This window comes from Zootoca vivipara, chromosome 16 (assembly GCF_963506605.1).
Source record: "Zootoca vivipara chromosome 16, rZooViv1.1, whole genome shotgun sequence".
NCBI lineage: Eukaryota > Metazoa > Chordata > Lepidosauria > Squamata > Lacertidae > Zootoca > Zootoca vivipara.
Genome location: NC_083291.1, coordinates 35321083 through 35348646, shown reverse-complemented (window position 1 = coordinate 35348646; position 27564 = coordinate 35321083). Strand labels below are relative to the sequence as shown.

At 48.1% G+C, this 27564-nt stretch overlaps 1 protein-coding gene across 1 annotated transcript; it reads right to left on the bottom strand.

The window, feature by feature from the left end:
* Positions 1-16883: 16883 nt before the first annotated feature.
* LOC118075448 (nuclear factor interleukin-3-regulated protein-like) lies at positions 16884-26859 on the bottom strand. Its single transcript, XM_035097426.2, has 2 exons — positions 26672-26859; positions 16884-19577 (listed from the first exon to the last, which is right to left on the bottom strand). The coding sequence occupies exon 2, from the start codon at positions 19564-19566 to the stop codon at positions 18478-18480; it is 1089 nt and encodes a 362-aa protein (XP_034953317.1). The 5' UTR covers positions 19567-19577; positions 26672-26859; the 3' UTR covers positions 16884-18477.
* Between the last annotated feature and the right edge of the window lie 705 nt (positions 26860-27564).

Here is a 27564-nt window from a genome sequence, read left to right as displayed (position 1 = left end):
GCACAAAACAAAACGGGGGAAGGGAAGGCAGGGAGGAAGGGAAGCGGGGCGGGGGCAGCGAGCGAGAGGGAGGGAGGCTGGGCCGGAGCCCGACGAGCAGAGCCACGCGGGAGGCGCCGGCGCCGCGGCGGGGGGCGGAAGGGCCGGACGGAGCCCGCCCGCAAGCGGCCCTCGCGGAAGATGCGCGGCCTCCCCGGGTGGCCAAAGGCGTGCGCAACCCCACCGGCGCGCGTGCGAACAAGCGAAATAATAAAGGGCCGCCTTGCTCCGAGGATTTTCATATTTAAAACCGCCCAGCTTTGGGGTTGTTTTTTTTTGGGGGGGGGGAGAATTAATCCCTGTACATGTGCTAAGAGCTCTGTAATTCTTCGGTGTAGAGAGAGGTGCACTCTGCGTAAGCCCTTGGGCCGCCTTCTTTATCCATTATATTTTCCTACTATCTTTCAGCAGCACAAGGAGGTGTGTTACACGATCCTCTTCGCCCTTTTCATCCTGACAACTCTCAAGGAGTACTAGACTGGGCCTAAGGTCGGCCACCACGTGGGATTTGAACCGGAGTCCCCCGAGTTCAGTGCTCCGGCTACTATGCCACCCTGGCTTTCCTCGCAAATGGAGGAAAAATCAGAATGAATCAATGCAACCAAACACTGGTAAGGGCTCATTATCAAGCCTACCCATTGGCAGTGACGGCAGCAAAGAAGGCATACTTTGCTGCCTCCATTGCATCCTCATCAGGTCCTCCAGCAGAGCTTTTCAGGGTTGTAGGGGGCCATTTACAGGCTGGCCCAAAGCAGGTGGTAGAACCGACGGTAGTTCGCTGTGACTTGTTTGCAAAATATTTTGAGGATAAAATTGCTTGCATCCACCAAGACCGTGACTGCTTGTTATAGCAGATGAATCTCATGGTGTGTCCAGACCACAGTCTAGTCCTGTTGTGTTGGATGAGTTTCAGTGGGTAAGGCTCGAGGATGTGGACAAGGTGCTCGGATTGGTCAGGGCGACCACTTGCACCCGGAACCCTTGCCCTCTTGGGTGATAAAAACCAGCAGGGAGGGAGCAGGTGGTTAGGCCAGGGAGGTGATCGATGCCTCTTTACAAGAGGGGGTGGTCCTTGCCTGTTTGAAGGAGGCAGTGGTAGAACCACCCCTTAAGAAACCTTCCCTGGATTCGGAAAACATGACTAACTACCGGCCAGTTGCTAATCTCCATTTCCTGAGCAAGGTTCTGGAGCGAGTGGTCGCGGACCAGATCCAGGCGCTTTTGGAAGAAACTGATTTTCTGGATCCAGCGGCTTTCAATACCATCGACCATGGTATGCTTCTGGAGCAACTCTAAACTAGGGGTGGGTAGCACCGCATTGCGGTGGTTCCAGTCCTACTTGGATGGTCATTCCAAGAAGGCATTGCGTGGGGAATGCTTTTCAGCCCCATGGAACCTTCAATGTGGGGTTCTGCAGGGCTCAGTCCTATCCCCCACATTGTTGAACATTTACATGAAACCGCTGGGTGGGGTTATCCGGAGGTTCAGAGTACGTTGTCAGCAGTATGCTGGTGATAGCTCTATTTCTCCTTTCCATCTGCAGGAGCTCCTCCCTAATAATAATAATAATAATAATTTAATATTTATTATTAATATTAATAATAATATTAATAATTTAAGCCACTCTGGGCAGCTTCCAACCGAATATTAAAAACAGTACAGCATCAAACATTAAAAACTTCCCTAAACAGGGCCGTCTTCAGTTGTCTTCTAAAAGTAAAATAGTTGCTTATTGCTTTGACATTGCTGGGAGGGCGTCCCACAGGGCGGGTGCCATTACCGAGAAGGCCCTCTGTCTGGTTCCCTGTAACCTCACTTCTTGCAATAAGGGAACCGCCAGAAGGCCCTCGGTGCTGGATATCAGTGTCCGGGCTAAATGATGGGGGTGGAGACGCTCCTTCATGTATACAGGACCAAGGCCGTTTAGGGCTTTAAAGGCCAGTACCAACACTTTGAATTGTGCTTGGAAACGTACTGGGAGCCAGTGTAGATCTCTCAGGACCGGTGTTATGTGATCCTGGCGGCCACTCCCAGTCACCAGTCTAGCTGCCGCATTTTAGATTAATTGCAGTTTCCGGGTCACCTTCAAAGGTAGCCCCACGTAGAGCGCATTGCAGTAGCCCAAGCGGGAGATAACCAGAGCATGCACCACTCTGGCAAGGCAGTCTGCAGGCAGGTAGGGTCTCAGCCTGCGTACCAGATGGAGCTGGTAGACAGCCGCCCTGGACACAGAATTAACCTGTGCCTCCATGGACAGCTGTGAGTCCAAAATGACTCCCAGGCTGCGCACCTGGTCCTTCAAGGACACAGTTACCCCATTCAGGACCAGGGAATCCCCAACACCCACCAGCCTCCTGTCACCCAAAAACCATACTTCTGTCTTGTCAGGATTCAACCTCAATCCATTAGCAGCCATCCATCCTCCAACTGCCTCCAGGCACTCACACAGGACCTTCACCGCCTTCACTGGTTCTGATTTAAAAGAGAGGTAGAGCTGGGTGTCATCTTTACCTTACGTCACCTGCCATTGTTCGCATAGGTTTGATGCTGTCGTGCCACACCTCAGCTGCTGGGAATAAACTACAGGCTGGCTGTGTCTCTGGAGGAGTCCTCTCTCTTCCTCTGGGTGCCTTCTACCTGCTCAGGGGCCAGGAGATCTCCACAGTTTTAGAAACGTTCTCACTGAAAACGTGTACACACGCATGCACAAACAACGCGCACACATGTATATGAATTGCCCGCGGAACTCTATCTGTATGTATGTCTATAGTTTGGTAGAGATGGGAGTTCCTTGAGCGTGCGCTTTATTAGATAACAATATTTAGCCAACCTTCGCTCAAGAGCCGAGGGCATGTGCACACTTGAGGTTAGGCTGAGAGATCGTGACTGGGCCAGTCCTAATCCAGCCCTCTTAACCACTAAAGACACGCTGGTTTTGAATCAGGGCCTCTTCATGCTTTGTCAAACACTGAACTGGGTTGCTACTCTTAACATGGAATCACTGCCGCAGCTAACCACTCATACTTCCCATGGGGGTTGTTAAAGATTTCAGAGATAATGTCTGTGAAATACGGTAGTTGGAAAACTTGTAGGGAAAGTGACTATAACATAGTAATACGAGAACCCTGGTGTCTCCATTAATTCACTAAATGTTATTGCTTCTTCACCCAGGGAAGAAGAGATGCGTCCCAGGACCTCTCCTTTCATCCATTGACCATTGCACCTTCCCCTTTCCTTCTATAAGCTGGCATTTCTCCCATTTTGATGTGCAAAATCAATCCTGAATTACTATTTGAGGTAGTATTCGTTATTGCATAGGTCAGACCACCATTTCAGACTGGTCCCTAATCTTGGACCTATTTAATTGCAAAAAACAGAGAGAAAGTGGGAAGAGTTATAAGGGCATTTGTTGTGGTGACGCTTTCGTAGCTCATCTTAAAAGCCTGTTTCCACCACACTTTATATGATTGACAGAAACACCTTCAGGAGGGACAATACAGATTCTGAATGGCTATTGGGGGGGGGGGACAGGGGCAGATTTAGCCCCTTCCTACTTATGTTCCCAGGAACACTCCCTCACATTTGCCAGCATAAGTGAATGGATGCCATTTGCTCACAAAAGAAGAAAAATAAAGAGTGGTGCTTAATAATAATAACAATAATTTATTATTTATACCCCACCCACCTGGCTGGGTTTCCCCAGCTACTCTGGGCGGCTCCCAACAGAATGTTAAAAACACGATAAAACGTCAAACATTAAAAATTTGCCTAAAGAGGGTTGCCTTCAGATGTCTTCTAAAAGTCAGATAGCTGTTTATTTCCTTGACATCTGATGGGAGGGCGTTCCACAGGGCGGGCGCTACCACCGAGAAGGCCCTCTGCGTGGTTCACTGTAACCTCACTTTCCGCAGTGAGTGAACCACCAGAAGACCCTCGGAGCTGGACCTCCGACTGAACGATGGGGGTGGAGACACTCCTTCAGGTATACCTCAGGTCAAATCTGTGGTTGGGGGCAAATCCTGTCCCTGACACTGATCCAAAGGGGGCTGGGGGTGGAAGAATATGTTTCTGACACTCCACTATCCTAAACGACAGAAGCCTGGATTCAGATATAAGTTCTGGATCTGGAGAGGAGGGCAGAAGGCTTTCCCTTACCTTCTTCCCAGGGTCTGGAAACAAATGGGCCCTGCCCTTTGCTCTGTGTGAGGCACTGGACTTTTTGCAGAGAGAGAAGAGGGCAGAATGTGGAGAGGTCTGCCAAAAGCAATGAACCCTTAAGCATACCCTCTGACATTTCTCTGGTGAAAATAGGGACATCCTAAGGAAAAGTGGGATGTAGCAGGATCAAATCAGAAACCGGGATGGCTTTGCTAATCAGGGACCTCCCTGAAAAATAGGGACACATGGAGGGTCTGCCTTAAGTAGCATCAGATAGGCCCCAAAGGTCACACCTACTGCCTTCTAAGGCCATTTGACAGTATATAACAGTAGCCTCTTGGTTTAGAACCACCAGAGATGACCAAAACGCTGAGGAAAAGTGACCTGTGGCCTGACGCAGGGTGACTTTCATTTCCCTTCTCCTCCTACCCAATGATGTTCCAGGCCCAGTGATATTCATGGGATGTGCTTTATGCCTCCTTTGCTGCTACTCATGTATTGTGGAAGGTCCAGAGACAGGGGTCCCCAGACTTACCGGCGTTTGGGCTGGTTCCAGGGTGGAAAAAGCGCCGTAAATCCGTTGTGCGCATGCGTATGGGCCTCCCCCGACCCGGAAGTGCACCAGAAATGACCTCTTCCAGGTCGGGAGAGGCCCATGCGCATGCGCTTTTTCCCCGACCCGGAAGAGCGCTGCCGCGCTGCGCGCCATAAGAGCGGGCGGCGGGCGGCGGGGGTCGTCGCGGGCCGGATTGGCAGGCCAATTGGGCCGCATCCGGCCCCCGGGCCGTAGTCTGGGGACCCCCTGGTCCAGACATTTATTTGGGCCCATTCATATATCTTTTTTATGGTGCATTCATTATTATTTGTAGTCAGGCTGGCATCAGGACAGTTAAAAAATGTAGTATATACCAACAACTGGGAAACACTGGCCTGCGAGTGCTCCAGTTGGAGAACAGCCTTTACCAAAGGTGTCATGGGCTTTGAAGACACTCAAACTCAGGATGCAAGGGAGAAACATGCTAAGAGGAAGGCACGCTTGGCAAATTTACACTGTGAATCAACTCCCACCCGGAAACCAATGTCTCCACTGTGAAAGGATGTGTGGATCCAGAATTGGCCTCCACAGTCACTTACAGACTCATTGTTAAAACCGTGTTTATGGAAGACAATCTTACTCGACTACGAGTGATCACCAAAGAAGAAGAAGAAGAAGCTATTTCTACTTGGTGCAGAAACGCCGAGTTGTGCTTTTCGGACTGTTCCATCAGGACAAGCATTTCAGCTTATCAGATGGAACAATCCCTCCTCTTCTCTTCTTACGCCGCCCACCCCCCAGCCAATTGCAGGGGGAGAGGAAGAAGCCCAGTTGTGCAAGCAGAAGGCATTGCATCCGTGAGTAGTTGCAGAATACACCCACAGAAGAGCCCTAGTCGGGAGGGGCCCTTTTTTGTTGCCAATCTGCCATCTTTACCCAAGATAATAAGTACAATATTTCGGTCACTCAACTAGTGGATCTATGAGAGAGGGAGTGCTGAGTGGAATATGGTTGGGTAAGGAGGAGGAGGATTAATTGAATTTATATACCGCCCTATACCTGGAGGTCTCAGGGCGGTTCACAGAATAAAATCAAAATAGGTAGAGGTAAAGGGACCCCTGACCATTAGGTCCAGTCGTGACCGACTCTGGGGTTGCGGTGCTCATCTCGCATTATTGGCCGAGGGAGCCGGCGTACAGCTTCCAGGTCATGTGGCCAGCATGACAAAGCCGCTTCTGGCGAACCAGAGCAGCACACGGAAACGCCGTTTACCTTCCCACTTGGAGTGGTACCTATTTATCTACTTGCACTTTGACGTGCTTTCGAACTGCTAGGTGGGCAGGAATTGGGACCGAGCAACGGGAGCTCACCCCGTCGCGGGGATTCAAACTGCCGACCTTCTGATCAGCAAGCCCTAGGCTCTGTGGTTTAACCCACCCACAGGGCCACCACAAAATACATAAAATAAAAACAGTACCCTCCCCCCAAAAAACCCACCACATTTTAATTGGCATGTATCATATAGTGCTTGCAGCATCACAAGGCACACTGACATTTGGTGACTTATAAAATGTCTTTAAAAACTTATTATTAGCAGAGCGCTATTTTCTTGTGCCTCTGAATCAAAGGAGTGCTCATGTAGCTTTTTTTTTTTGCTGGGTGGGGGAATGGGTTAGCAACAGCAAGAATAATTCCCAGTGCATCCATGTCCTTCCATTACATAACTCTTTTTATTTTATTTTAAATTTAGTAATAATTATTATTATAATTTATAAATAAATTTTAAAATAAATATACCTCTAAGATAAATATAAAGGAGGAGCCGGAATGGAAGTGATGTGTACCAGCAAACCAGAAAAACCCTAAATACTAGTAGGCTAATGTGTACAGTGGTACCTCGGTTTTTGAACGTCTCAAAAAAAAAATTGGTTTTTGAACGCCGAAAACCTGGAAGTAACTGCTTCAGTTTTCTAACGCATTTCGGAAGTTGAACGTGCCATATGGTTTCCGTATTGAGTTTTCCGCAAGTAAATGCTCTTCCGGAACAAATTACGTTCGAAAACCGAGGTTCCGCTGTATAAAGTTATATGCAAAACAGCCCTTCGCGTCTGCTTGATTATTCTGAAGTAGCTTTCATTGAGCTCAATGGGATTTACATGCAGGTAGCTGTGTGTAGGGTAGCAGCTTTAAATGTTTTAGATATTGTAAATAAATGTTTGTTTTAAATAAAGCACCCGTGAAATTGTGCTCAATCATAAAATGTCCACCAGGGACTTTTGCAGCTGGGAAAATAAACGCCAGGGAGATTAGTCCCCACCCCAACAGGCAGGAAAACAAATGCAGCCCTAGCCAATTAGAGCAAAATGGCTGCTAAAATTTTCAAAGGAATAGAAGGGAAATGAAGAAATCCTCCTCTCTTCTTCATTGGTCAGCACAAGTAAATGGCACACCAATAGGTTTGGGTACCTGAGCTAGAAAATCCAAACGGTGCCCCCTATGGTGAGAAATGCAATCATGAATGAAATATTTGACCACTGGCTTCTTTTGGGCACCTTCAAATCTGCCGTCACAGCCTGCCTAAATAATGGATCAGGCCCTGGAGGAAAAGGAAGCAGGAAGTCCCTTGCTTGTCAATCATACTAATGCCTTTGTATTGAGTGGCAGGAAAGAGCTGTGGCTTAACTTTGGAGTGATCAGCTGAGCAGAACATTGCTTGCTCCTTTCATCTGTATAGTTTTGTTAGTAAATAGGCTGAAGAATTTATTTTCTTTCTTTTTATTTTTTAATTAGAAAATTTTATTTACAGACGAACAAACAAACACATAGACACGAAACAAAATTTGTATTACCCTACCACCCTAAATTACAGACATTAAAACACCCTTGTGACTTCCCTCCACCGTCCCTCACCCTCCTATACAGGTATATTATAATAAAATGTTTCACATTGCAATTTTTATCTAAATTTATATATTTCGTAACTCGTTTAACTTTTTATTTATTTAACCAGCTTTAGAAACATTAATCCAAACATATCAACATGTTAGTTTTGGAGCAGACATATAATCTTCAAACCATTGTGCACGCGCGTGACGTCATTTTGTGCTTTTGCGCATGCGCAAGCGCTGAAACCCAAAAGTAACCCATTCAGGTACTTCCAGGTTCGTCGCGGTCCGCAACCCGAAAACGCGTAACCCACAGCATTCGCAACCCAAGGTATGTCTGTATTTCTTTACCTATTATACTCCATAAATATGTCTCTGGTTTTTCCTCTAAATTAATTCTGAACATCTTTTTTATTTCCTGATGTACAATCCCCCATAATTTTTTAACTTTTCCACAACCCCACCATAAATGTTTCAGCGTACCCTCTGTCTCCCCGCACTTCCAGCGCTTACTTTCTTTTTAAATGGAAGCTGAAAATTCAATGAAGAGTTCAGGAACATCCCAGATTTGGGATCCCAAACAAAGCGCTTAAGGGCAGCACAGTGCCCTTGCACACCCCACTTGACACCTGCGAAGGCCCCCCTGCCACTAGTAATTTGGGGGCAACAAATAGGGGTTTGGGGGTATCTTGTAATGAAGTCTCCCTATTCGCCATCACTCTTCAGCTATTACATACCGCAGGCTAGCAAACCACGAATCATAGAATCTTAGAGCTGGGACCACAAAGGTCATCCAGTCCAACCCCCTGCAATGCAGGAATCTCAACTAAAGCATCACTGACAGATGGTACTCCAACCTCTGCTTTAAAACCTCCAAGCAAGGAGGGTCCACTGCCTTCCAAGGGAGACCATTCCACTGTCAAACAGCTCTTACCCTGCCAGGAATTCTTCTCAATGTTTAGTCGGAATCTCCTTTTTAAAAAATTTGAAGCCATTGGCTCGGGTTCCAGTTTTCTTTCCTTACCTCAGGAGAGCATCCATTTTATCTAGTCAGGCTATGAGATGAAAGTACACGAACGTTTTCTTTCCTGAGGAAAACATACCAGTCATAGAAAAGTGACCCACAGGATCTACCGGTATGTGAGGGAAAGGAAAGGAAAGGATTTGGCTTCAGAAAACTGGCTGGCTCTAAGAAGGGGGAATTTGCCACTGGCCTAAAGTTGTTAAGGCAGGGAACCCCAAACTAAGGCCCAGGGGCCGGATGCGGCCCAATCGCCTTCTCAGTCTGGCCCGCGGATGGTCCGGGAATCAGCATCGTTTTTACATGAGTAGAATGTGTCCTTTTATTTAAAATGCATCTCTGGGTTATTTGTGGGCCCGCCTGGTGTTTTTTACATGAGTAGAATGTGTCCTTTTATTTACAATGCATCTCTGGGTTATTTGTGGGGCATAGCAATTCGTTCATATTTTTTTCCAAAATATAGTCCGGCCCCCCACAAGGTCTGAGGGACAGTGGACCCCCTGCTGAAAAAGTTTGCTGACCCCTGTGTTAAGGTCTTCCAGGTCAGATGTTTTTAGCCCAAAGATGGAAAGAAGACAGAGTCCCTACCAGAGAAGAATGGCAGATTATGTTGATGGACTATGCGAAAATTGCAAAAATGACCGAAAGAATCAGAAATCGGGAAGACCAAACTTTTAATAAGGAATGGGGGAAATACATAGCTTACCTTAAAAACCATTGTAAACAATTAGAATTATTAGTAGGATTTGAATAACACTTGTATCTTAGTGTTGATTTTTGGTTATAATGGAGATTTAATAGATTTGGATTAATAGACAAGATGCAGGAGGAAAAGGTTAATACATTATAAGGACCCACAAAGGGGAGGAGGGAAGTCCAGGAGATTCTTTGGGTTTCCTCTCTTTATTTTGGTTGTTTGATGACGGTTTGTCAATTTCAAAATCTGAAAAAAAACTAAAAAAAAATTATTAAAAGGGGGGGAAAGGTCTTCCAGGTCCAGGGAGGGTTTCTTTAGAAGTGGTCTTATCACCTCCCCCTCCCACAAGGAGACACTGAGTCTGCTGGCTCAGCCGCCTGCCCTGTCTTGGCTGGTTGTAATAATCCACAAGAGGCAAGGATCCAGTATACAAGTAACTGCGCAAACCTGACCCAGCACTTCGTCCTTAGGCTTCGCTAATGAAATTCATCCAAGTAAAACCAGAGAGGAGAGAGCGCACTGGATCCCACACCCAACTCTCACCTGTTGAAACAGTGGGGTTCAATTCCCAGCATGCGCAAGCAGTTTTATCCTCAAAATGTATGTCAGGCACGCGGCTCAAAGGTCCAACTGGATGGCTTAAAGAGGATTTAATGGGGGTGGAGGAGAAGGGTTTTTTCCACCACCTCCATTGCTACTGAGCAGACTTGAACATGAGCGCATACCAGTGAATGGTTTTGTTCACAGTGAATTTTCCTCTACCTGAGCTCAGGCTGTTTCCCAACCTGCTTCCTCGCTCTCAGCTCTGGGGCAGATCAAAGAGCTTTCTGAGCATTGCCAGGCAAGGAAAGGATAGCCGCTTCGGAGCAATGGTTTCAACTGCCTCGCAGCTCAGTTCTGCATTCCACAGTTCAGCCAGGGCTTCGGCATTTTCTGCTGGAATAGTTTGCAGGGCCCTCTGGAAACCCATATCCTCTCTCGGAGGAACATAACTGGGCTCCAACCAAAGAGGATGGCCAACTTCTCAAGCAGCAGATCTCCCATCAACTGCAACATCCGAAAAAGGAAGCGGAGGGGGGGGACTCCCAGGAGAGATGTTAATGGGATGGTCTTCATGACACCCTCAAGGGTGAACTGCCCTTTGTCACCCTTTCTGAGGTTGTCATTGCCCAGGTTGGCCAGAAACACCCCCTCCCCTTGAAGAGCCAAGCTCAAAGTAGTGGGATGTTGACTATGTTTTTCTAGTGTCCTCCTCACCTGCAAGGCACAGCATGGCAGAGCAGGACCAGGTGAAGAACAAATGGACCTGCTCTGCAGATTGTCCTGCTGCCGCTATGCCTGCTTGTTCCTGGACTCCTCTTAGCAGCCTGGTGAGACCCCCACCCACCCACCCCCAGGAAGTTCTCCTGACTCTGTTCCAGGCACACTGGAGCAAATCCTTTGGTGGTGGCAACCATGTTAAAAGGTAAAGGGGACCATCAGCCAATGGAAAATCATAATAGATAAACAAGATTTATATGTTTCTGATAAAGGGAAAAAATGGGATTGTTGTATATTGGAAAATGAATGAAAAAAGTTTTTATTTTTAAAATGAATTGGAAGCAGTATACTTTGGGGAAAATAAGGGACTTGGAAAGGAAGGGACGGGGAAGTCGGAATTGGTTATAATTATGAATTATAAAATAGATTGTTTATTTTTTTTCTCTAGTAAAGGTTTTTCCTGTTTTTCTTGTTTTTTCTTTTTTATTGAGTTTTTCTTCTTTTTCTTTTTTTGTATTGTTGCTTTTTTATCTGTATTGGCTATGTAAAATTGTGTTTTTTTCCTATTTTGTATGAAAAAATCTTCCAATAAATATATTATGAAAAAAAAAGAGAGGAGACCATCAGGTCCAGTCGTGCCTGACTCTGGGGTTGCGGCGCTCATCTCGCTCTATAGGCCGAGGGAGCCGGTGTTTGTCCGCAGACAAGTGGCCAGCATGACAAAGCTGCTTCTGGCGAACCAGAGCAGCGCACGGAAACGCCGTTTACCTTCCCGCCGGAGCGGTCCCTATTTATCTACTTGCACTTTGATGTGCTTTCGAAGTGCTAGGTGGGCAGGAGCTGGGACCGAGCAACGGGAGCTCACCCCATTGCAGGGATTCGAACCGCCGACCTTCTGATCAGCAAGCCCTAGACTTTGTGGTTTAACCCACAGCGCCACCTGGGTTATAAAGTCAGTTATACTTCACAAAATAGCAAGCAAGCATTCGAGTTACTCAGAACTCTTCATCAAGTTGGATGCTAAACAAAACAGGAAGCTGAGGAGGAAGCAGCTGGGACTGGTGTTGACCTCGTAATCTTCTACTTATCACATCTCTGGAGTTGGAATGCAGGGGAAGTTTTGCAGATGTCGTTGGATCAGGTGCTCAAGGAGCTGCGACTGTAAAAAAGAACCAGGTGCTGATGTGTTTCACCGTTTTTGAGAATATAAAATAATGTTACTGTATTATGGTGACAACAACAGCTGAGTGAAGCCTGCAGGAAGGGAAGCCTAAGAACTCAGAACCTGAGTGGGAAGGAGACTCTGGAAGCAGAGGCCATGGATTGCATGGGCCAAGGGGAGGGGGAAAGGTTTGCTATAAGAAGGTGGCAATTAGGTGAAGTCTTGGGCTGTGAGGCAGGGCTGACCCAGGGCATTTTGCTGCCTGAAGCGAGGGACAATGCACACAACCCATCCCAAAAGCAGAACAGCACTGGCCGTGGCCCTCAGCCACCCATGAGGGCAGACGGCTAGTTTAGGGGTTGCATGACAGGTCTGATCTCTGATAGGGGAGAAGAGGCCACCACTGCCTCTCCACCAGAATTTCCCACTGGAAGTGATTGCCCCATGGTAGGGTTGGCCCTGCTTGTGGGGAGCGAAAGGGGAGCGAAGTGATGGAAGCAGGGAGCTGAAGGAAGAGGGTTTGATGAGAAAGGGTTGAAATCAAAGCAGATCTTAGGCACAGAAAGGGATGTCAGACCCTCCAAGTGTCCCTATTTTCCAGGGACATCCCTGATTTAGTGAAGCCTTTTCTGATTTGATCCCAGAATGTCCCACTTTTCCTTAGAATGTCCCTATTTTCATTGGAGAAATGTTGGAGGGTATGGAGTTATCTAACCCCCAAGCTGTCCAAAGGCAATCTTGTATACGGAAGTTTTTTTTAATGTTTAATGTTTAACATTATATTTTAAAATATGTTGGAAGCTGCCCAGAGTGGCTGGGGCAAGCCAGTAAGATGTGTGGGGTATAAATAGTAACATTATCCTTATGGAATGGGAATGTCCCTGTTTTCATCAGAGAAATGTTGGAGGGTATGGGATGTACACCATAAAATGAGATTTCTTTTTTTGGTGGAGGGGAGGAGAGGAAGACAGGACAAGGGCGAGTCAAACTGAGATGGAAATTTGTTTGTACAGTGCCATCAGTGTGCATGGTATATTGCAGAGTACAGGAGGGCAGTTCCCTGCCCTGAGGAGCTTACAATCTAAATTTTCCACAGGGGAAGCGCGGGGGGTGGGGCGGTAAAGCAGCGAAGCTATATGCAGTTGTTTTAGTTGCAAAGTGCCTCATTACAGGCTGCGTTACAGAAGGGCATGGGAATGAGTAGGTTGTGTGTCAAAAGGGCTTCATGCAAAAGGTGGGGCTTGAGGTTCACAATACGGCTTTGAAACAAACAGGCAAATATTGGGCTGCAGGCTTCTAATCTTTACAGAACCAGGAACTGCCACTTTTCCCAGCCTTACAATGAAAAGATCTGTGAAGCAGGGCTCCGTCAATATTTGCTGACTCCTGTGCCCTCTGCTGGAAATTCGCATGGCGGCACCCTTTCTGTAAACTAGTCAGCAACTAGTTTGGTAAAGGGAGTCTCAGGCCGGTTTCTCCACCCAGAATCCCTCTCCTAGCAGCTTCTGTTGCAGTAGATGCCACTTTTCTCTGTACACCTTTCATTTTGCCTTGTGCTTGGCAAATGGGAGAGGGCCAGGGGGCACTCCTTAGAAGGCTTGGGGGTGGGTCCAGGAGGCTCCAGTTTCCAATTCCTAAAGGATTTGCCTGCAATGCAATCCATCCTGAAGGAAAGTTGCAAGTCTTGTCTGCTGTTGTACCTGACACTTATATTTGTCAGAATGGCAGCCAGTTATAAATAAAGCCTAAAAGGTAAAGGGGTCCCTGACCATCAGGTCCAGTCGTGTCCGACTCTGGGGTTGCAATGCTCATCTCGCTCTATAGGCCGAGGGAGCCAGCGTTTGTTCGCAGACAGCTTCCAGGTCATGTGGCCAGCATGACAAAGCTGCTTCTGGTGAACCAGAGCAGCGCACGGAAACACCGTTTACCTTCCCGCCGGAGCGGTCCCTATTTATCTACTTGCACTTTGATGTGCTTTTAAACTGCTAGGTGGGCAGGAGCTGGGACCGAGCAACGGGAGCTCACCCCTCACAGGGATTCAAACCGCTGACCTTCTGATCAGCAAGCCCTAGACTCTGTGGTTTAACCCACAGCGCCACCTGGGTCCCTTGTAAATAAATAAAGCCTATGCTTGCACAAAAAGGATATCCAGGCGTTGGCAGTAGGGTTTCCTCCCTAATTCTTTGTTGACGGGGTTGGGCGTTCCTATTCTCTGACACCTTCTCTGACACGAACGTTGCCATTGCCAAATAACTCCACTTCTCTGGCACTAATGGGTAATACCTTGGCATTTCCCTGCATGAATCAGGGCTGAAGCCTACAGGTGGTGGGCCTTGAATATGTTATCTGTGAAATTTCAGGTGAAGATTCAGCCTGGGTGTTACCTCCCAGATCTGCGCAAAGAAGAGAGTTGCAGAGGGATGATCTCACAGCAACAGGCCACCACAAAGCAGATCTTTAACCATGATCTATATACACACTTCCAGATTGCTTGCTGGTCTGAGCAACTAGAAACTGGGGCGGGGTGGGGGGTGGGGAGCAAGCAAGCAAGCGATCTGTTCCCAAACCTGGATCTCTGCTACTCCTCCCGAACATATAACCCACGATATCACCAATTTTCTGACTGGGGCTAGATGCACACAGACGTGGGCAACTGTAAGAACTGTGTCCATGGCACCCATTTGGCCTCACTGGATCAGGTCAACTATGGATTCGTAAGGGGGGGGGGGGTAGAGTCATGCAAAAAACTCGTAATTCAAGAGATGGGTTCCTCCTCTGTGGGAGTGGCTTGCCTTGAACCTCACTTATAAGGTAGGTTTCTTGTGTGACCGGACACCAGATGATCGGCAGGTGGGAGGTTCTGCCCACCTGTTAGGAAGGCCTGTGAGGGTGCAGGATTTGGACTCCTGCCCACTGGTCCAGACCCTTCAAGTACAGTATCCCGATTTTCCAGGGACAGTCCCGGAATTATGAAAGCTGTCTCGGCTTCTGATTTGATCCCAGAATGTCCCTATTTCCCCTGCCAACGCCGCCAGCTGTGAGCTCAGGGTGGAGGGTGAGCTGGCCCTTGCCCTGAGCGATGGCAGTAGGGACTGCGAGGGAGCGCCCCGTGTCTGCCACTGCCAGCCTCCTCTCTTGGGCAGCTCGTGGCGGCTGCTGGAGAGCAGGTGAGGAGGGAGAGAGGCTGCAGCCCCGTGTAATGCACTTTCTCTGAGGTACAGTCAGAAGTCGAACGGAATCCATTCTGGAAGTCTGTCCAACTTCCGAAACATTCGGAAACCAAAGCACGGATTCTGATTGGCTGCAGCCAATCGGAAGCCGAGGAAGCCACGTTCAAAAACCAGAACACACACACTTCCGTTTTCTGATCGTTCGGGAACCGGAACGTTTGACTCTCAAGGCATTCGGGAGCCAAGGTAAGACTGTATATATATATAGACAAAGGACAAGGCCGCCCTGAGCAATAAGAAATGGGGAGCGGAGCACAAGGAGTCTTGATTTAAACAAACAAAAAATGCTTTGTGCATCCGCGTCTAATCTTGCCCCTTAAAAAAAAATAATTGGTGGGTGTGTGGTTTTTTGTTTTGTTTTGTTTTTGTAGCTCTAGCAAAAATCAAATTGGGAGTTGGGAGTCGGAACAAAAAAAACAGGGTCGAGGGTGTCAAGTTTTGGGGGAGTGAGAAATGCCCCTATTTTCATCTGATGAATGTTGGGAGGTATGCTGGTCAGATCCTATTCCTAACCCGTTTTAGAACTGGAGCCAATTCTATGCCTGAATATATGGTTTCCTACTTTGGGAGTCAACAGTATATCAATATAGCATAACATAAATGTCTATTTAAAAAAGGAATTGGTGGAGAAGTGAACAGGTGTCACCCGTTATATTACCGTAATTTTTGCTTTTCTCTGACTAAAGTAATCAACTTTAATACAGTGGTGTTAGTGATTTACTGCATTCCCCAACCCCCCACCGCAAAAAATGCTCCACAATTCTGGCCCATTTTCTTAAATTGGAGTCCCCCAAAATAGTGGGAGTGTTATACACGGGGGCATGTTATACCCGGAATAGTACGGTAACTTTGCTCTGCTAAATGTGTATTCTGCAGTTGACCTCCTTTGCAAATGTTTTAAGTTGAAATCTTTAGGATATTTTAATTTCCTGTTAATTGTGTTGCTTTGTATGTTTAATTTTCATTCCCCCCCGGTAATGTTTTATTATGGATTGTTCTATTTGATGTTTTAATTTAGGTTGTAAACCGCTTTGAGATTTTTTCCCCTTAAAAATAAGAGTGGTATGGAAATGAAATTGATGATGATGATGAAGAAGAAGAAGCTTGCCCAGTCTCGTGCCACTACCACCTGCGGAGGCTGCCGGTGGCCTTTAATGCACCTGCCAATTTTTCTTGCCCAGGATGTTGCCTATGCAAGACCTTTTACATGGATTGGTTGGAGTGGGCTCTTCCCCCCCCCCCCCGTGTCATCTTTCCACTGACGCACACACCCAGAAAGCTATTTACGCTGATCTTGGCTTAACAACTTAGGCCAAAACAAACTGTGTGTATAGCAAATTATTGCCGGGGGGGTGGGGGGGAATGGCGCGGGAGGGAAAGGGTTAACCTGGGACTGGGCCAGCTGCAAGCAATGATTTTAAAATGTGCTTGAAGTCACATCTAGTTTGACCCCAGAAGCAGAAAATCCAGTTGGCACTCCTCTAATGCAAACGTGGCCTGTGTATGTAGCAGCATGATCATAGGAAATTTACTCTGCAGCTGGGAGATCACATTTTTCAGTACTTCCTACACAAACACTCGAGGTCAAAGCCGGAAACAGGACAGGGAGCAAGCTGGGCCGCAATTTTCATGTGCTAGGCATTCCCTGCTACTTGTGTGGAATTTAAGAACAAAAAATGGAAGTACCCGTATAGTCCGGCATATAAGACGACTGGGTGTATAAGACGACCCCCAACTTTTCCAGTTAAAATATAGAGTTTGGGATATACTCGCCGTATAAGAAATGACACACCTCCAGCAATCTGAAGTGGTACTCTAAACTGCCATCTCAGGCTGATGCCCATTCACCTTTCTGCTGTTCTTTCCAGACACCGTCCGTGATTTAAAGCTCCGTGTCTGAGCGTGCACCCCCCCCCACACACTTCTGAATATTACTTTTTCAGAATACTGAGGGAAATATTTAGGTTGGCAGGGGCCAATAGGCCTCAGGAAGGCCACGAGTTCTTATGCTTCTTTCCTGTTATGTTTATTTCAGGAGCCTCTTTTGATTCTGGCGTTTGCTGCGACAAGGAATGAAAAAGCAAGAGTCTTCCCTTCTATAGATGTGTGGTAACTTTTGCTTATTTTTAAAAGTTGCGTTTTTTCTCAAAAAAAGAAAAAAAACCCGAGCTCATTATTAGATCATGGCAATACACAGATTTATTTAAATCACCAAAATGATTAGTTTAGAAAGTAGACGGTTAAAATCAACCGAAATCTGAACGTTCTCAGTGGCAGGGTTCCACACTGAAGCATGACCAAAGAATCAAAAGGAGAGCTGTTTTAAGCATGTGCAAAGTGCCTGTCCTCCATCGCAAAGTGTCCACAGTAAGGGTGGTCAGAGGGTTTGGCTTCCAGGCGGCACTAGGGGAAGAAATGAAAGAGGCAAGGAAAGGTACAAGGAATGGAATTGTTGTCCCAGCGGATGCCTCTCCTTCACCCCAGGCTTTCAGCCCATTTCCTCTCATTCGTTCACCAGGTCAGGTTCTTGGGCTGGCAGTTTCTGAAAGGGATATCAACACCCACAGACATCTGGGAACTCACCTGGTCTACTTCAGTTTTCCAACCTAGCAAAAACCACCACCACCACCAAACAGGGGTGCACTAATCGCTTAAAGCAGATCTACAATTCCCCAAGTGGTTTAACAGAGGGCCTTCTCGGTGGTGGCGCCTGCCCTGTGGAACGCCCTCCCAACAGATGTCAAAGAGGAAAACAACTACAGTACCAGACTTTTAGAAGACATCTGAAGGCAGCCCTGTTCAGGGAGGCTTTTAATGTTTAATAGATTACTGTGTTTTATTTTTCTGTTGGAAGGAATATTATTATTATCCCTCTTCCGGTTCCCAGGATTCTTTTGAAGCGTACGGTCCAGATGAGATCCCCATTGTGGTTGAGGAAACAACTAGGGAGTCAGAACTAGATAAGATGCACTGGGGTGGTCATTCTCATGCTTGTCTCCCAAACTGTTCTCCAGAACCCTGGAAGCTTGTTGAGGTCCCTCAAATAAAAAGACAGGCAAGTGGCTGATGAAATTCTTGGAAGGACCGATGGCCATGTCCCGCCCCCCTCGAACTTCCTCAACACAGAACGGGCATTTGCTGCCCAAAAGCTGAGTGTTCGTCACCTAAAAACACCTCCCAGAATCTTCCGAAATGCACAAGGGATGGGGACAAGAGAAGGTCATGCAGCTAGAAGATAAAGGTTCCCTGAACGTAAGGAAATTTGAAAGTCACTAAGACAGGGCCACGGCGATGAGGAACACATATTCTAAAGGAGGGCTGTTGGCTGTTGCTTGAATTAATTTAAACAGATGAAAACTGACCACACAGGGCCAAATTCTATACAAACACAGAATACCCATTTATATATATATATAGTTCTGGAGATGGGGAGGGGGAGATTAACCCCTACGATGCCACCCTTCAGTCTTGCACTCCGCCCACCCCCAGCTCAGTTCATCTTGATCAGGATCTGTTCAGCGAAGAGCTTTTTCAGCTGAGCCACTTCAGCTGAAAGTGATGCCAGCTGGTTTCGCAAGGTGCTGTTTTCCGCCTGGTACTCAGGCCCCAGCGGGGCGGGCAGCTGGGCGCCGGGAGCCTCCACCTCACAGCAATTCTCAAAGGCCATTGTGCCCACAGGGCCGGCGACATTCCTCTGCTCCTCCCGTGCAGCTGGGGCCCTCCAGGTTCCTACCGGTGGAGATGACGTGTAAGGTCCAGATTGCTCCCCGCCTGTCTCCTCTGCCCCCCCGGCCATTTTGAAGCGCAGCTTGTGGGGGAGGCCTTTGACACTCTCCCCGGACTCATAACGGCCAACCCGACCCACGTCAGCTCCCTCGCTCGGGGCATCGGGCACCAGGCAGTGCCCGTCGTAGGCAACCCCTTCCTCTGCCCTGTCGCGCTCCTCGAAAAAGACAGGGCTGCCCATGCTGGAACTGCCTGGCGTGGAGAAGCCAGAATCCTCAGAGCTGGTGGCTGGCTCTGGGCGGAAAGGGCAAGCATAGTGGGGTGCTGCGTCAGGAGCCACAGGGTAGTGCTGGGGTGGGGCTGGTGGGTGGTGGATCTCGGTGGCAAGAGCAATCACGGGCTGGTGAGGCTCAGCCGGATCCCGAATCAAGCCAAAGCGGAACTTGAGGGCCAGGAGCTCCGCCTTGAGGCGGGCGTTCTCCTCCAGCAGCGCCAGCACCCGGCCCTCCAGCGCCAGGTCGCTGACCCGCCGCTTCTCCCGAGAGCGCTTGGCCGCCTCGTTGTTCTTCTTCCTCTTGTCCCAGTAGCCGTCATCTTTCTTGTCGTCCGGGGTGAATTCCCGCTTGCGCCGGGCCGTGCTGGAGGAGCCCCCTGGCTCCCTTTGCTGCGGCCCAGCGTTGCCTCCTGTTCTGAGCAGGGAGTGGCTTAGCAGGCCGTTGACCGAGAGCAGCGAGACAGTCTCCTCAGCAAAGCAAGACACCGCAGTGCGCAGCTCACACACCTGGGCTGGTGGAAGCGGCTGTGGAAGCTCCGGTTGAGGCTGGGCTGGAGGGTCCTCCAGGGGCAGGTCCATTCCCTCAAAGTCTGTGGGGTGGGAAGAAAGGAGAGCAAGTGATTGATTGATTGATTGATTGATTACGGTTCTTGACCAGCACACATAAATATGCAATACATAAAACAATAAAAGAAAAACAGTAATAATCTAAAAAATAGGCAATAAATATAGGCTTTAACAACTGTTTGAAAGAAAACTGATTAAAAGGAGTGTTACTACTTAGGGAGGTAGACTACAGCAATTAATAACACTGGGTCCTCTTTAGCTAGTCCTGAAGATGTTCTGAAGATATTTGGACACTGCTAATTAGATTAGGCCGAATTTTCATGACTCTAGCACAGAATTTGGCTACCTCCGCTGACACATTAGAGTTAGCGTCAGAAAGAAGCCACTCTATATAGAAATTATCCGAGCGTCCAGGTAGCTCTGCCAGTATAGTGTGGATAAGCTCGCCTCGCACCTCCTCGTAGAAGCAGCATCGCAAAAGTATATGGCCGATAGATTCCATTTCTCCTGATCCGCACAGGCAGCATCTCTCACATAAAGGGATCCGTTTGTACTTCCCCTGGAGAACTGTTGAAGGCATTATGCGGTTACAGGCCAAAGTGAATGCTCTTCTATGAGAGGGTATTTCCAGGTGGAATAAATATCTGGCTGGGCGGGCCAAGTATCTCCTTTCCTCCTCAATTAGAAAGTGAGGTTGTTGTTTAGTCGTTTAGTCGTGTCCGACTCTTCGTGACCCCATGGACCATAGCACGCCAGGCACTCCTGTCTTGCACTGCCTCCTGCAGTTTGGTCAAACTCATGTTCGTAGCTTCAAGAACACTGTCCAACCATCTTGTCCTCTGACGTCCCCTTCTCCTAGTGCCCTCAATCTTTCCCAACATCAGGGTCTTTTCCAAGGATTCTTCTCTTCTCATGAGGTGGCCAAAGTATTGGAGCCTCAGCTTCACGATCTGTCCTTCCAGGGAGCACTCAGGGCTGATTTCCTTCAGAATGGATAGGTTTGATCTTCTTGCAGTCCATGGGACTCTCAAGAGTCTCCTCCAGCACCATAATTCAAAAGCATCAATTCTTTGGCGATCAGCCTTCTTTATGGTCCAGCTCTCACTTCCATACATCAATACTGGGAAAACCATAGCTTTAACTATACGGACCTTTGTCGGCAAGGTGATGTCTCTGCTTTTTACAAAGCAGAGAAAGTGAGGTACTTTACTCAAATCCTTCTGTCTTTCTATATCTATAATCCGGAGAGCAAGTGATTGAGAGCTAGCATTGAGGGCTGTTTTCTCTCAGTGTGTGCACCTGGGAAATAAAGAGGACCTCGGGGCAGAAGGAACCTTTTCACAGGTCCAACCATGACCTCTGCAGGTTTCCCTGTGCCCAGAATCACAGCAAGAGTTAACATTGCCAAGAGGTTGCTTAGTGTTCGAACAAACCCACACGTATGTAAGGCAGTGCCAAAGTGGCTGGAAATGTCAATATTATTAGTCATTCCTAAAGCTGTTTTTAGCTACGCATTCCACATTTATCCTTACAACAGTCATGTAATAAGGCAGACTGCTATTTATGATTTGTTTTCAGAGATGGGTCGCTGAGATCCAAAAAAGACTTGAGAAGCAGGAGTTCAAACACACCAATATCTCCTGCGCTGGAGAAATACTTGGCAATACTAAGAGACTGAGCTGCAAAATCAAGACGTCCCCAGTTTGAATCTTGCGCCCGCCAAGAGCTCATCCATCTGCATTCTGGAGATAAAAACCCATGTCTACCTTATGTAGTTGTTAGAAGAACCACAAGGGAACACATGTGACGTGGTCAGAGGGTGCCAATGTAATGTAAGCGCTGAGTATTACTGTTAAAAAAGGGTGAACTTTTAAAGGGCAGAGGCAGAAGCTGATGTTACGCCCAAAATTTGAAGCAAGTCAGTGGCGACTTTGGGGCTCATCCAGACTTCCTTTTGTGCCATGCTTATCACAGGTCTGTGGAAAACCCAATTGTCCTTTGCTCTGATTCAGCAGTAACATGTGGGTTTTCCTGGGGAAAGTGCCGGGACAAACAAAAAACAAAAAACACCACCACTCGGACATGGAGTTTTAAAGCCTGGACGGGTGCCTAGAAATGTGGCACAAAAGGTAGTCTGGATGGGATTTAACAGATTGATTATTTTTTTGGGGGGGGGGGAGCTTGTGTAGTCTCATGGCCACATCATAAGGAGCATCAGACAAATCGGATGATTGCTCCCTGCAGCTCAGAATTAGCAGTTGCTGTCCAGGGTTGCAACCGGCAGGAGTATTCCCCCCCCCCCAGTTCTACCTGGAGATGCTGGGGGGTGGCCTGCAAAACATGAGCTCTCCCACCTAGCTGCAGCCCTTCCCAAATATTTTTAATGGTGTTGCCAGAGTGGATAAAAAAGGTAAAGGGACCCCTGACCATTAGGTCCAGTCGTGACCGACTCTGGGGTTGCGTGCTCATCTCGCATTATTGGCCGAGGGAGCCGGCGTATAGCTTCCAGGTCATGTGGCCAGCATGACAAAGCCGCTTCTGGCAAACCAGAGCAGCACATGGAAGCACCGTTTACCTTCCCGCTGTAGTGGTTCCTATTTATCTACTTGCATTTTGACGTGCTTTCGAACTGCTAGGTTGGCAGGAGCTGGGACCAAGCAACGGGAGCTCACCCCGTCACAGGGATTCGGACCGCTGACCTTCTGATCAGCAAGCCCTATGCTCAGTGGTTTAACCACAGCGCCACCTGGGTCCCCAGAGTGGATAGGGAGTTATAATTGGCATTTGGCTTTATTGCTGGGTCTGGTCCCTGTTTTTTGTTACGTGGCCTGTAGTTGTTTTAGATCAAGGCTGTTTGTAAGCAAGGACAATCCAGCGTCTGAGACCTACAGGAGAGAAATGCCATTTTTCCAGGTGGATGATACATGGAAGACAGGAAACTGCCCTTATATAGAGTCAGACCATGGCTCCATCTGGCACAATACTGTCTACACTGACTGGCAGCAGCTTCCCAAGGTTTGAGCCAGGAATCTTTTCCCAATCCAACCTGGAAATGCTAGGGATGGGCCTGGGGTCTTTGTGCCTGCAAAGGACGTGCTCTGCCACTGAGCTACAGCTCTTCCTCCTTTTATAGAAACTTTGCCCTGGCCCACACATACCTATTTTTTGGGGGGGGGTACCACATACAAGGCAGTACCACCAACATACATGGGAGTGTCTAATGTTTAACCATTCTTATGCGCTGTAAGCCACCCAGAGTGGCTGGGGAAATGCAGCCAGATGGGTGGGGTATAAATAATAAAATTATTATTAATTATCTGGGCAGAACCTCATTGTTAAGGTGATTTATTTTCTAACCATCCATCTCCACAGAAGTAGCTGGATATTAGTGAGTGAGCCTGCTGTGCCCTAAAACCCTCTATGTTTTACTCCTTCTTCCATGGTCATCCTCAAAATAGTGGTATTAGATCAGGGCCGGCCCTACGTGTAGGCTGGGTGGCGCAGGGCACCATGGCGCCGGCCTGCCAGGAGGGCGCCGCGAGCTGCGCCCGCCCGCTGCCCGGCTGGTTCGCTGCGCAGCTGCGCCCACCCGCCCACCGTGCTGGGAAACGGGCGGCGCCAGGGGCGCTTAAGACGGCCCTGTATTAGATCAGGCATCCCCAAACTGCGGCCCTCCAGAGGTTTTGGCCTACAACTCCCATGATCCCTAGCTAACAGGACCAATGGTCGGGAAAGATGGGAATTGTAGTCCAAAACTTATGGAGGGCCGAAGTTTGGGGGTGCTTGTATTAGATGGATAGGTTACATCGGTGTTCCCCAACTTTGGGGCTCCAGCTCTTTTTGGACTACCACTCCCATAATCCCTAGCTAGCAGGACCAGTAGTCAGGGATGATGGGAATTGTAAACAGCTGGAGACTCAAGGCTGGGAAACACTGAATTACATGCAGTGATTTTTTTAAAAGGAAAAGGGTGCCGTATTCACCATGAACTTGTTACAGTAAGTGCCACACTTTTAACATTTGGGGGTGAAAGGAGCAAGTACTGGGTACCCTTGAGTAACCCTATGAAAAAAAGCCCTTGGGCATGGATAATGTGCCTGTGCATCTGACTCAAGGTGTCCCGGTGAATTTCATGACCATTTTGAACCCAGGTCTCCTCCTATGCCCCAAATGCTAGGCACTACATCACACTGAACATACTGTATATAAGGGTACCTTTTACCATATGTGGTGGGAATGTAAGAAAGTGAAGGACTTCTGGGAAATGATTTGTAATGAGATAGAAAATTTTTTGAAATATACATTTGTTAAAAAAAACCAGAAGCCCTTCTATTGGGTATGGTGGGTACAGAAATTCATAAGAATGATAAAAAATGGTTTGTATATGCGTTAACTGCAGCAAGGATACTATTAGCCCAAAGATGGAAACAAGAAGAAATACCAACTAAAGAAGAGTGACAAGAGAAACTGATGAACTATGCTGAGATGGCGAGACTAACAGGGAAAATTCGGAACCAGCAGGACCAGACTTTCCTAAAGGAAAGTTTTCGATTTATTTGGAAAGCAATTGTAACCAATTGACATCACTTGTAGGGTTAAAATAAGTTTTTGTAAGGAGTAATTTATAAATTATTGTGAATAGATGTATTGGAAATTTGAGTTTATAGCAATAATTATAGTAACAAAATGCATAATTAGAAAGACTTTAGAAAACCATCAGTCGAAGTTGAAGGAAGTCTTAGGCTGTGATAGCCAAAAATTTCGAAAGGATGTTTAAAACGATGTTATGCAGGAAAATATGTGTAAAAACCAATAAAAAATTATTTTTAAAAAAGAAAAGAACATACTGTATATAAAAATACAGGAAACAACCCCCACCACAGATTACAATTGTTATAGGTGGAGATCAGATTCTAAAACAATCAAGAAGTAATCCGTCTCCAGCCCCTCCTCCTCAAGATTAAGTCCCACTGAGCTCAAATGGGGCTTACTTCTAAGCAGACATGCATAGGATTTCATTGTATTTCTCTTCCTGGGCTGAAGGAGTGAGCCAGTGACCTCAAATCCCTTCTTCCTTCTGCCCCTCTTCTAGGTACTGCTGTTAACTAGGTCACTCCGCCATAATAGTTCCCTCCCTCCCAAAGAACTCCCATTTACCCGATTTGCTGGGAACATTCCAGTCCGCGGTCAGGACTGCATGTGCCGTCCTGCCAAAGGAGGAAGGCTGGGAAGAATGCGCAGTTTGTTCCAAGAAAAAAAAAACCAGGAAAACTCCCACAACAACAAAGCTCACCCACAGCTACTACACAACTACTATACAAGATGCACAAAAAGCACACTTTTGGGTTATGTAAGATACACCTCTCTTTGACAGGTAAAAGGTTGCTGTGAGGTGTCAACACTTCCCTGTCGAGGTGAGGCTGAAACCAGAGTTTTGTTTGAGCACGTTAAAGAGAAGAAGCAGTTTTGAAATCGGATGAAAGGAAAAGGAAGAAATCAAGCTAGCTGTGCCAGAGTTATTGGGGGGAATAGTGCTGTTTAAAGTCATGTGTCAGTTTAATTAAATAATTAATACAATAATTAGCACAGCTCTCTTTATCTTCACAAATTGCCAGATCTGTAACAGGTGGCTCTGAAACTTCCTAACACTTGGAGATACAAGGAGTATGCAAGCTTTTGAACTACACAGAGTTCTGCGCAAGGTCAGGAATATAACTGCAGAGCAAACAGAAAGATATTTCTTACATCCCCCTATATTAGGTCTGTTATGTGGAACAAACAGAGCTGAGCAACTACTTACTGCCAGCCTTCCTCAAAGACTTGCACATCCATAGCTGACAATTCTAACCTCGCCTACCTGGGAGTAAGCCCCAATGAACTCAACAGGACTTATTTCTGAGCAGACATGGTTAGGACCGTGCTGATAATCTCACCCATGTATGTAGGTGCAACACCCTACTAAGGCCAACAACCCCGGATTTTTTTGCTGCCCCACATAATTCAAGGTGTGCCCCAGAATCCCTTGCCATGTCATGTGGGAGGCTGGGGAGCACCCAGTGGGGAAAGTAGGCAAGTTGAGACTCAGGACTGTAATTGTCTCTTGCATGTGCATACCCTTTGGATGGAAATGTACATTGCTTCACTTACTTCAAAATGTGCTAAGGGACGCCGTCCCCTGTTCACTCTGTTCAGTCCTGCCCCACATACCTGTCCTGATGGTACCCTAGCTGCCCATTGGCAACACCTGTTGCACTACAGCAACAGGGCCCATCTGAAAGGAAGTTTTTGATGTTTTATTGTGTTTTTAATATTTGTTTGATGTCTGATGTTTTATTGTGTTTTTAATATTCTGTTGGGAGCTGCCCAGTGTCTAGGACAGCCCAGTCAGACAGGCAACTAACAACAACAACAACAACATTGTACCCAAATACAATATTGCTTGTGCAGCCGCAACAATACACACTATTATTATTATTATTATTTGTTTATACCCCGCCCATCTGGCTGGGTTTCCCCGGCCACTCTGCATGTTTACATTGGGGGTGGACCCTCCAAAGCCCTACAGGATTACAACAATCTTATATACAGTTTCAGAAATATTCATTGTGTACCCTGCATAGATCAAAAATTCCATTTTTTTTGAAGAAGAAAAAATGTGTGCGTGAAATACGGAGCATGTGTGATGGCTGATCTCCAGTCTGCGTGCAAGCCCTCGCCTCTCCTGACCTGGGAAACCCTTTCCCCGCAGATTACAGGTGGGAGGAGTACAGTAGTTGATCGTTCAGGGAGGTGGAGGCGAAGTGCACTCTGCACGTGCTCAGAGGCTCCCCGTGATGACGGCACCTAAAACCACCACTGAGAGCGGCTGGGGTGATGCAGGCCCTGCGCGGAGAGACGCCCCGCAAAAAAGCCACCTTCGCGTCAAGGCGCGTGAAAAAGAGCTGGGTTAAAGAATTGGTGCAGCGGGCCGGGGGGGACGGGCCGGGGACGTCTCTCGCACAAGCCCAGGACCCCCCCCCCCTCCGCGCACCGCCACCCCCTTTGTCTCAGTGTATTGACCTACCCCCCCGCCCCCGCCGCCTGCCAAACCTCCCCCGCGCCCCCCCTCCAGCCTCACCTCGACGCAGCCGGGAGGGTCGGGCGGAGAGACGCGCGCAACCGGGGCGAGGTGCAGGAACGTCCCCCTGGGGCCTTCGCGTGGCTCCCCGGCCTGCTCGCTTCTGCTCGTGCGCTGGAGGGAGCGTCCCGCGCCGGTGTCTGGAGCAGCGGCGGCCGCAGCAGCAGCAGCTCCGGCCCGAGTCGCGAGGCGCCTCCCCTCGGCGCGCCAGAGCCGCCCTCGCCCGAACCCGGGTCAGCCGAGGACGCCGCCTCGCCTGGCTTCACCCCGGCGGCCGCGAAGGAAAGCAGGAGAAGGGGCCGCCGTCAGGCCCGCTGAGGCCAGGAGGGAGGCATCGCTGCTCTTCGCTCTCGGAGAACGAGAAGGGCCCCGAAGAGCCGAGCTGGCGCCAGGCAGCCGGGCCCGCGGTGTTGCGCGCTGCTGCTCGGCCTGCCTGGGGCTGGGGCTCGTCCGGCCTGGCGCGCCCTTGGTGCTTTGCGTAGCGAAGGTGCCAGTCTTGCCCGGGTGCCAGTCTTGCAGCCAGGTGGGCTGCCGGCCGAAGTTGGCCCTCTCGTGCCGCTGCCTGTCTTGCATTGTAGGATGCGTCGCTTCATCCCGTTCTTGTGCGGTCTCCTAATCTGAAGCAAGAGAGCTGTGTCACGCACACACCCAGCGAGAAGGCCAGAGACGGCGCTAAAATGGCTTGACTCCCTTTGGATGAGTGACGTGCGGTACCCTAGTCAGAATTTGCCTTATTTTCAAATATACAAGCAAGCAGGTCACAGCAGAGGCAAACAAACCCCTTCAACAAGATCTCAAGGAGAGCCACTGGCACTATAAGGATGATTCAGATTCAGGCAGTTCCCTCCACAGCTCTTGTGTTTTGTCTGATTCTTCTTTATACATGGCAAACT